General features: G+C 42.4%; 1 protein-coding gene across 1 annotated transcript in view; it reads right to left on the bottom strand.

Annotated features, from left to right (window-relative positions):
* SLC10A4 (solute carrier family 10, member 4) overlaps positions 1–9,486 on the bottom strand; it is a 15,471-nt gene extending 5,985 nt beyond the window's left edge. Inside the window, exons 1-2 of the mRNA XM_010858922.1 lie at positions 9,394–9,486; positions 80–436 (exon numbers count right to left, since the gene is read on the bottom strand). Of these exons, the coding sequence (XP_010857224.1) occupies positions 80–436; positions 9,394–9,486 (450 nt within the window). The remainder of the gene's footprint in view (positions 1–79; positions 437–9,393) is intronic.
* Between the last annotated feature and the right edge of the window lie 1,899 nt (positions 9,487–11,385).

Below are 11,385 nucleotides of genomic sequence, written 5' to 3'. Positions count from 1 at the left end.
GGCGTTGTCGGTGCTGTCCATGGCTCTGTCGGGGGAGGCAGCGGATCTGGCTCTTGCCTGCCCTGCGGACGTCTCTTACCTCCCGCCGCGCGGGCCTCCCTGCGCCTTCGATCGCCACCGCCGTCCGTCTGTCTGTCCGCCAGTCCGCAGCTGCCAAACGGGACTCAATTGCAAGGCTCTGCTGCGCGCGGCTGACGTCTGGGGCGGCCGGTTGGTCCTCGGCTGTGGTGGGGCGGAGTGGGCGGCGGGGGCCGGAGAGGGGCGGTGGAGGTTGGCCGGCGCCCGCTGGCTGGCACTTAAGAAAGCGCAGCCCCCGAGGGTGAACCCAATCGCTGGGCCCCCCCCGCCCGCAGGCCCCGCCTTCGCCGGTCGAGTCCCTCCTTTTAATCACCAGTAAGTGGTTCTGTAAGAGTGTAGCCAGGGGCGGAACAAAGACCTGACAAAGGACAACAAGAAGAAAAAAACAGAAAAAACCGTGCCTGGCTGCTGATCAAGTTCTCTGATGGTCTCTGTCTCTTTGATAATGAAATCTGGACATCCAGACACATAAGAGAGAGAGAAAGCTGGTCTATGCACGCACATACATCATACAGACTGTTCAAAGAGCCTGCAACCCCGAGTGTTGCGAGGGATGCTTGACTTCATAGGAATGGCTCTCTGGTAGCAAGACACAACACTTGTGTTCTGACAACGTAGAAAGTAATAAAATATATTGGTGGGGTTTGGGCCAGGTCTTGTGCAAGTGCGTATGCATTATTTTATTTGATTTTCTCTCAGCAGAGCCTTGGGAGAGATCCTGTTAGCTCGATTTTTCCACACCAGGAATCCGAGGCACAGGGAAATCTCAGCCTCATCAGCCAAATCCACAAGCACCTGACTCTGTTCATCGGGATATGGTGTTAAAGCACTGCAGGGGAAGAGCTCTGCTAAGAAAAGTCTCCGTGAAAAATGTGTGTTTGGGAATTTTTGGCAGATGGGGAAAGGCTACTTCAGTGGTCATAGATTTATGAAGTGATTTGAGTATAGCCCAGGCTTTAGGATTAAAGAACTGAAAAGAATTAAAGTGGTGAGGTTCCCCGCTTCAGACAGGTTTATCCAGAAAACAAATCAAATACAGAGTTCTTGGGAGTGTTGACTTAACAACTTTATGTGAGTCCCTGGGTGCATCTGCAAAGGAAAGGGACCTCCCTGCATATCAAGAAGCCATGGAGAAGGCATCTGGCTGACTGAAGTGACTATAACCTGATAGCCAGTTGAGCTGTGAAAGCCAACAGCAGGGATTTCTAGGCTGAAGTCTTAGTTCAGGTTTAGTCTGTATGGAGCCAAGATCCTCGAGTGAATTCTTCCTCCTGGAAACTTGTCCCTACCCCCATTTTCTACATCAGTGGAGACTGGGTGACTTCCATTTCCCAATGATGCACTGAGTTCATATGTTTATATTTCAGTTCAGTTCAGTTCAGTCGCTCAGTTGTGTCCAATCTTTGCGACCCCATGGACTGCAGCACACCAGGCTTCCCTGTCCTTCACCATCTCCAGGAGCTTGCTCAAACTCATATTTATCCAGTCGGTGATGCCATCCAACCATCTCATCCTCTGTCATCCCCTTCTCCACCTGCATTCAATCTTTCCCAATGTTAAGGTCTTTTTCAAATGAGTCAGCTCTTCGCATCAGGTGGCCAAAGTATTGGAGCTTCAGCATCAGTCCTTCCAATGAACATTCAGCACTGATTTCCTTTAGAATTGACCGTTTCGATCTCCTTGCATCAATTCTTCGGCACACAGCTTTCTTTATGGTCCAACTCTCACATCCATTAATGACTGCTGGAAAAACCATAGTGTTGACCAGATGGACCTTTGTTGGCGAAGTAATGTCTCTGCTTTTTCATATGCTGTCTAGGTTTGTCATAGCTTTTCTTCCTAGGAGCAAGCATCTTTTAATTTTATGGCCGCACTCACCATCTGCAGTGACTTTGGAGGCCAAGAAAATAAAGTTTGTCACTGTTTGCATTGTTTCCCCATCTATTTGCCATGAAGTAATGGGACCAGATGCCATGATCTTTGTATTTTTTGAATGTTGAGTTTTAAATCAGCTTTTTCACTCTCCTCTTTCACTTTCATCAAGAGACTCTTTAGTTTCTCTTTGCTTTCTGTCAAAGCAAAGTTTCTCTTTGCTTTGTGATGTCATCTGCATATCTGCTGCTGCTGCTGCTAAGTTGTTTCAGTCGTGTCCAACTCTGTGCGACCCCATAAACAGAAACCCGCCAGGCTCCTCCATCCATGGGATTTTCCAGGCAAGAGTACTGGAGTCGGTTGCCATTGCCTTCTCCATCTGCATATCTGAGGTTATTGCTATTTCTCCTGGCAATCCTAATTCCAGCTTGTGCTTCATCCAGCCTGGCATTTCCCATGATGTACTCTGCATAGAAGTTAAATAAGCAGGGTGACAATATACAGCCTTGATGTACTCCTTTCCGAGTTTGGAACCAGTCTGTTGTTCCATGTCTGGTTCTAACTATTGCTTCTTGACCTGCATACAGATTTCTCCAGAGGAAGGTAAGGTGGTCTAGCATTCCCATCTCTTTAAGAATTTTCCACAGTTTGTTGTGATCCACACAATCAAAGGCTTTGGCATAGTCAATAAAGCAGAAATAGATGTTTTTTTGGAACTCTCTTGCTTTTTCGATGATCCAATTGATGTTGGCAATTTGATCTCTGGTTCCTCTGCTTTTTCTAAATCCAGCTTGAACATCTGGAAGTTCTCTGTTCATGTACTGTTGAAGTCTGGCTTGGAGAATTTGGGGCATTACTTTGCTAGTGTGTGAGATGAGTGCAATTGTGCGGTAGTTTGAGCATTCTTTGGCATTGCCTTTCTTTAGGATTGGAATGAAAACTGACCTTTTCCAGTCCTGTGGCCATTGCTGAGTTTTCCAAATTTGCTGGTATATTGAATACAGCAAAGGTCCATCTAGTCAAGGCTATGGTTTTTCCAGTGGTCATGTGTGGATGTGAGTTGGACTATAAAGAAAGCTGAGTGCCAAAGAATTGATGCTTTTGAACTGTGGTGTTGGAGAAGACTCTTGAGAGTCCCTTGGACTGCAAGGAGATCCAACCAGTCCATCCTAAAGGAGATCAGTCCTGGGTGTTCATTGGAAGGACTGATGTTGAAGCTGAAACTCCAATAATTTGGCCACCTCATGCGAAGAGCTGACTCATTGGAAAAGACCCTGATGCTGGGAAAGATTGAGGACAGGAGGAGAAGGGGACCACAGAGGATGAGATGGTTGGATGGCATCACCGACTCAATGGATATGGGTTTGGGACTCCAGGAGTTGGTGATGGACAGGGAAGCCTGATGTGCTGCGGTTCATGGGGTCGCAAAGAGTCGGACATGACTGAGTAACTGAACTGAACTGAACTGAGTGCACCATTTTCATAGCATCATCTTTTAGGATGAGCTATTTGAAATAGCTGGAATTCCATCACCTCCCTCTTTGTTCATAGTGATGCTTCCTAAAGCCTACTTGACCTCACACTCCAGGATGTCTGGCTCTAAGTGAGTGACCACACCATCGTGGTTATCTGGGTCATTAAGATCTTTTTTGTATAATTCTTCTGAGTGTTCTTCCCACCTCTTAATATTTTCTATTGTTAGGTCCCCACTGTTTCTGTTCTTTTTGTTTGTTTGTTTGTTTCTGTTCTTAATTGTGCCCATCTTTGCATGAAATATTCCCTTGGTGTCTCTAATTTTCTTGAAGCGGTCTCTAGCCTTTCCCATTCTATTGTTTTCCTCTATTTCTTTGCATTGATCACTTAGGAAGGTTTTCTTATCTCTCTTTGTATTCTTTGGAACTCTGCATCCAAATGGATACATCTTTCCTTTTCTCCTTTGCCCTTTGAAAATATAAGTATGTTTATATTTTCTCTTCCCCAAATCTTGTGAAAATGGAAGAGATTATGACAAATAGGGGGCTTCCCAGGTGGCGCTAGTGGTAAAAATCCTGCCTGCCAATGCCAGAGACATAAAAGAGGCAGGTTGGATCTCTGGGTGGGGAAGATCCCCTGGAAGAGGCAACCCACTCCTCCACTCCAGTACTCTTGCCTGGAGAGTCCCATGGACAGAGGAGCTGGGCAGGCTGCAGTCCATAGTGTCACAAAGAGCCAGACACAACTGAAGCGACTTAGCACGCGCGCACACACATAACAAATATGATTAAGTTCATGGCATAGTACACTCTTTATCACAAATAATTTATTTCCTCTCCATTAGACCATAAATCCACAAGAGCAGTGCTTCTGCAAGCATTTAGGAAAATAATATACCCTCAAACTGTCCCCAGACAGTAAATCTAAAAATACAATGCTCTAACATCTATAGAGCTTTGAAGAAAGTAGAATGTGACCAAAAAGATTCCAAGTTTTCATTTTGGCTTATGTGCAGATAAAAAAAATGCCACCCAAATACTTCGGTTAAGTTAGTAGGAGACATGTGAACAGACAGACAAGATAAGGAGGAGGCACTGTGGAATCTTTACATTCTTGAAACCACAGGAGAAGATAAACCAAGAACACAAATGGCAGAGGGTGAGCTGAAGCCCGACTCTGCAGACACCACTCCAATTTGTGCTAACGGTATTAAAATCCACAATCAAATTAAATAAGCAGTAACTAGAGGCAGGCCAACCCATCCAACTAACTCCTCTTGGGGACTGGGGAGGGATATGGGAGAGAATTTTTGCCGAGGGTGAAGAGTAAAAAGCAGAAGAGATGGGCTTGGGTTGTAAATCAGCAGGAGGATCACGCTCAACCTGCAGCCTCAAGGATTTCTTGGGGCCTGCACACCTGCCGTCTCTCCTGCTCATGTGGTTGTTGTAAAGAAAGCATATGCTCTTGCCTCCCCTCTTCCTTCTGATCTTTTTCACTATTTAGGAAAAACCCTAGGATTAGGAAAAGAGAGCTCACTCTCCAGGTGTGGTGATAATGGCAGGCTGCTGCGGGTCACTGAACTTCCTCTATTGCCCTACCTTTTACTCTTACTGCTGCCAAAGAGAGTCTGGCCCACCCAAAAGGGAGAAAATACATAGATGGGAAAGATGACACCATAGGTGGAAAATGCCAGCTGGGGGAAAATAAATTTAGAGGCTTCTTGCACACCATACACCAAAATTAATTCCACATGGATTAAAGAGTTAATATTAATAACAATAATGGAACAAAATTTCTGGAGAAAAATATTAGCTAGTATTTATCTCATCTTTGGATAGGGAAAATGTTCCTAAGCAAAAAAGTAACAGAAGAAATCGTAATGGGAAACTCAATAGCTAGGACGCCATAAAAATTTTAAACTTTGTTATAGTCAAAAAAGCATTGAAAAATTAAAAGCAAATTACAAAATAAGAAAAAATATTTGCAACTTTTATAAAACCAAGAGCTAGTATTAATTTTATAAAACGGTTTTATAAATTAACAAGAACAAACAATATAATAGGGAAAAAAAAAAAAGCAAATGCTATGAGTAGATATACAAGATCATACAAAGAAAAGACCAAAGAAATTAAACTGAAGCAATTAGATGCTATTCTTTTCACTGTTAGAAAAGACTGACATAAATGATATTATATTATGGTGCCAAGGATTCTCTCAACTGCAGACCCTCTCATCCTGCTGGTGGTGTATCCTTTCTAGAAGAAAACTTGGTGTAGATGACAGTGGTCCTAGAAATGTGCATCTACTTTGATCTAGCAATTCTATTTGTGGGTGTTTATCCTAAGGAAACACTCAGGGAATTTTTTTAAAAAATGAGAGCCACATTGAGTGCTTACATACAGGACAATCTGCTGAGCTTTTAATCATGGATCATCTCATTCAATTTTTATAACAGGCTTACTGAGGTCAGAAATTTGCCAAGTCAAAAGAAAGAATTTGCCAAGTTACCTCCCAGTAGGGGTAGAGTCAGGCTTTTTGAACCCAAGCTTTTGGATCCCAAAGTCAGTCCTAAACTGGATATGATGTAGTCAAACAGGAAAGTGAACATGTTATTTGCTCAGTCGTTTCTGACTTTTTGCAACCCCATGGACTGTAGCCCGCGAGGCTCCTCTGTCCATGGGATTTTTCCAGGCAAGAATACTGGAGTGGGTTGCCATTTCCTTCTCCAGAGGATTTTCCCAACCCAGGGATCAAACCCAGGTCTCCTGCATTGCAGGAGGATTCCTTACCACCTGAGCCAATAGGAATTGCCTTTAAAAACTAAAATAGAGTTACCATATGATCCAGCAATCCCACTCCTGGGCATATATCTGGAAAGAGTAAAGTTCTAATTTGAAAATATACATGTACCTCAGTGTTCACTGCAGCACTATTTTCAATAGCCAAGACATAGAAGCAACCTAAATGTCCACTGAAAAATGAATGGGTAAAGCAGATGTGATACATATAGCATATATATAATGGAATATCACTCAGCCATTAAAAAGGAATGAAATAAGGCTATTTGCAACAACATGGATGGACCTAGAGATGATCACACTAAGTGAAGTAAGTCAGATAGAAAAAAATAAATATTTTATATCACTTCTATGTGAAATATTACAAAATGATACAAATGAATTTATTTACAAAGCAGAAATACAGTCACAGACATAGAAAACAAACCCATGGTTACCAAAAGGGAAAGAGGCAGAGGAGGGATAAATTAAGACTTTGAGATTAACAGGCAGGGCTTCCCTGGTGGCTCAGCAGTAAAAAAAAAATCCACTTGGAATTCAGGAGATGTGGGTTCTATCCCTAGTTTGGGAAGATGCCCTGAAAAAGGAAATGGCAACCCACTCCAGTATTCTTGCCTGGAAAATCCCATGGACAGGGGAGCCTGGAGGGGTTACAGTCCATGGGGTCGCAAAATAGTCACGACTGAGCGGCTAAACAACAATAACAATGACAAACTACTATATATAAAATAGATAAACAACAAGGACCTACGTACAGCACGGGGAACTGTATTCAATATCTTGAAGTAACCTATAATGGAACAGAATCCAAGAAAGAAGATATATAGACATATATAACTGACTTTGTTGCGTACCTGAAACACTGTAAATCAGCTATGCCTCAATTAAATAAATTTTAAAAAATAAATAAATATGAATGTGCTAAGACAAGAGACTACTATGCAGATGCCAAGCATAGTGTTCACAACCAGAGTTCCTAATCTGGAGTCCACAGATGAGTCTGAGACTCTCCTGAAATAAAGTTAGTTTTTCCACATATGTACATTTTTTTCCTTGAAATGTGAGTTCATGACTTTTCTCAGTAAGTCCAAGACCCATTTTGAGGACTATTTAAAGATAAAAGAGAAATTATGTGTTGACATAATCATAAGTGATAAAGCTATAAACACATATTAACATATGCATATTCTAGTAAATATATTTTATATATATGTAAACTTAGAGGGAATTTCTCCAATGTATATCTGAGAGGTAGTATTAAAAGGGATTTTTATTTTCTTCTTTGTGTTTTACTGTGTTTTTCAAAATTATACATATATTTTATAATCAGAAAAATAAAAAAATTTTTATAGTTTAAAATCCAGAGGAAAAATACATTCTACGAGTATCAAAGTGAAAATCATGTAATCAATCTATAGGCCATAGGTTGATACAGAAAAATAGGCCAAAGACACAATTTATAATAGACAAATTATATTCTATTAAATAGGAAAAGTTTTACCCCACTAATAGTTAAATAAACATATAATATGAAACTTCAAAAAAAAAAAGTCAAATAGAGTATCAGAGTAACATTTAATTGTGGTAACGCCATAGAAGCACACCTTTGATGGTGAGTGGGTATATGATACAACTTCCGGGGAAAACACTGATAATACAGTCCTGCTTGACATTTTTTAAAAATATGAATTATTTCAAATGAGGTGCCAGAAACCCTGACTCAAATTGCTGTGAGCCAAAAAGGGAGTTTAGTGACTCATGAGAATGAAAAATCCCCTGATGTGGCTGGTTCCCAGGTTACAGCGAGGACTCGGTCTCTGTCCATTTCTCAGCTCCACTTTCCTCTATGTCATCTTCATTTTAACGTTCACTTTCTCTCTAGGGGGCTTTTTTTCCAGAAATATCCACCAGCTCAGAACCACCCACGGAAAGAGAAAGCTTACTTCCCAGTGATTTTCATAAAAGTCTTGGGGTAAATTTGACCCAGGAACTGTGCCCATCCTCAAAAAGACATTGTAGCCACAAAGGGGAATGCTCTCCCTTGAACTTGGGGTAGTCTCATCCCCACATGAGACACATGAACTCAGATCTGGGTCAGGGATTCCCCAGAGGAATACTGGGGGCTCTTAACAGATAGAGGAAATATGGATATTGGGCAGGCGGAAACTAGAAGGCCTCACCCTGCTGACTTAGAGAAATCATCTGAATTGCAGACAGTTTATTCAGGAAGCCAAAAAAGGCACCCCACTCCAGTACTCTTGCCTGGAAAATCCCATGGGCGGAGGAGCCTGGTGGGCTGCAGTCCATGGGGTCGCTAAGAGTCAGACACGACTGAAGCGACTTCCCTTTCACTTTTCACTTTCACGCATTGGAGAAGGAAATGGCAAGCCACTCCAGTATTCTTGCCTGGAGAATCCCAGGGACGGGGGAGCCTGGTGGGCTTCCGTCTATGGGGTCGCACAGAGTCAGACACGACTGAAGCGACTTAGCAGCAGCAAGAGAAAAGAAATTTAGAAATAACCTGAATATTCAGCAATATGCAATTGATTGAGCATATTACACTTTATTCATGTAATAGAACAGTATACAACTATTAAAAAGCTTAATAATCTGAAATGAAGCAAATTAATTATACAACAGAATGTAGATACAATTTGGTCCCAATTTCTTTAAAAATATTTATATATTTGCATTCAAAAGGACTGGACCAATGTATACAAAATATAGTGGATGATGGATGATTTTTGTATTCTTATATTTGCTTTATCTCTACTCTCAACCACCACACCCTCATAGAAACTGAAATTGTCAAACAAGTAGATTAAGTATATAGCTATATTGCATTTTAATCAATAAAACAGGGAAGTTGTCTAAATTCCTTGAAGCAACTTGAATTACAATAACGTTTAACCACTTTTGTTGAAAGGAAGCAGGAAAATTTTCTTCTAATAGAATCCATCAAACAGGAGAGTTGGTTGGAATATTCCTCTCAGCTGGTTTTTATCTAAGAACAACATGGCCTGGTGATTATGCCTGATTTGTATAATCAAGCCTATTTTCCAGGATAAATGTCAATTTCTAACAGTGTTAATTATACTTCAATAACTAGCTAATGACAGATATAACCAGGGACTGTCTTCTGTGTCCAAAAAGCGTTCCACACTTAACATACTGGTCTGCATAAAGGTTTCACCACTCTTCCAAAGCAGAGGTTCCGATAAACCAAACTGGCATAAAGCAAAGAAGCAATTACCGTAGGACACATCTTGCAACAGACGTACAAAATCAATCAAGATGAAGCACAGATGCTCAGACAGAGTTCACAGCTCTGGCCACCTGGTGCTGAGACGAGGAGTGTCATTCCCAGGAGGGGATTTGTTGGGTCCACTCTTACTTCTTAGAGCACTCGATGCTTCTGTAATGGTTATTGCAAAACCAACACAATTTTCACTTTTTTTCTGAAAGTGAAAATCTTCTTTGGATTGCTTTTGGTTAGTGAAAACAAGGACTAATATGTAGGTCTTTTGTAAAAGTAAAGTGGTGTGAAGTGAACTTTGGAAAAGGGGAGGATACCCATGTTACATTTATATAACTGGCATGAAAGCCTGAATATTTCGAGTTGGTGGGGGGCTTGGATTGTCACTCCTGGTGTATGCTGCTGCTGCTGCTGCTGCTGCTAAGTCGCTTCAGTCGTGTCCGACTCTGTGCGACCCTATAGATGGCAGCCCACCAGGCTTCCCCATCCCTGGAATTCTCCAGGCAAGAACACGTGAGTGGGTTGCCATTTCCTTCTCCAATGCATGAAAGTGAAGAGTGAAAGTGAAGTCGCTCAGTCGTGTCCGACTCTTAGCCACCCCATGGACTGCAGCCTACCAGGCTCCTCTGGCCATGGGATTTTCCAGGCAAGAGTACTGGAGTGGGTTACCATTGCCTTCTCCACCTGGTGCATGCAGACATGTTAAAACCTGCTCAGGAATGTATGGGTGACCTATTGGACTCTGCAGGCGGAGGTCCTATTTATGGAAGCCTTACTATAGAGTGGCCAGATATAGCAAATAAAAGTATAGGATGCCCAGTAAAATTTGATATCAGGTAAACAATAAAGTTTTTAATATAGATATCCAAACATTTTATCAGGCATCAGTACCTGGAGAAAGAGGATGATTAGAAAACGGAACTGAACTGAACTGAGAAAACTGAAATGAAGTGGTGGCTTCTGAGGGCCAGGAGCACCATGTGGCTAGGAAGCAACCCCCAAATCGCAGGAAATACTCTAGATGGGAAAAGGGGAGGTAGTAGGCTTGGGCCAGGGGTGGTGCCTGGGGAGTGATGAAGAGGAGATAGCGAGGCCCCTCCTTGTCTCCTGAGGAACATGGCCTGGTTCCAGGTGGAGAGAAGCACTGCTATTGCTGTTTCTAATTAAACATGTTCTGTAGATGAAGTGCAGCCTCATAGAGTGGAAGGAAGACATTGATGTACACGAACACTATAGCAGGAAGTAATCTGGGAATGAAGGATGTGTTAATTGGACACAGAGTGGCTCTCAAGGGGGACAGAAAGCCAAGGAGGAAGCCCCAGGGAGGACCAGTGGAGAGAGGTGGAGTCCAAGATGTCCATGGAGGAAGGTATTTATGTTCACCCAAATCATATGGCCAAATAGTCACTCCACTGAGCAAAACCAGTTGTTTTGCTCCCCAGAGTTCCTCCCCTTTTCTCCTGGGAGATAGACCCTCCTTTGGGGTGGGAGGATCGGGGCGGGGGCAGGGGTGTGGAAGTGGGGAGGGGGAGGGTATTGCATGTCCAACAGCTGTTGTCATAAAGTCCAAATGGAAGCCACTGCCTTCCTAAGGACCCCATCTCTGAGTTGTCAGGGACTGGTTTAGGAATGGACCTCCAGACCCTTCTTAATAGCTTGGACAAATCCTAGGCAGGGGGTAGGTTTTACTATCAGCTTGTAAGGAGAAATTCACTACAGGCAGAATTGTCCTTGAAAATCCTTTAGATATCAATAATCTCAGATATGTAGATGACACCACCCTTATGGCAGAAAGTGAAGAGGAACTAAAAAGCCTCTTGATCAAAGTGAAAGAGGAGAGTGAAAAAGTTGGCTTAAAGCTCAACATTCAGAAAACGAAGATCATGGCATCTGGTCCCATCACTTCAT

This window comes from Bison bison, unplaced genomic scaffold (assembly GCF_000754665.1).
Source record: "Bison bison bison isolate TAMUID 2011002044 unplaced genomic scaffold, Bison_UMD1.0 scf7180017864451, whole genome shotgun sequence".
NCBI classification, from domain to species: domain Eukaryota; kingdom Metazoa; phylum Chordata; class Mammalia; order Artiodactyla; family Bovidae; genus Bison; species Bison bison.
Note: the sequence above shows the minus strand (reverse complement) of the source record. Positions and strands in the feature narration are given on the sequence as shown.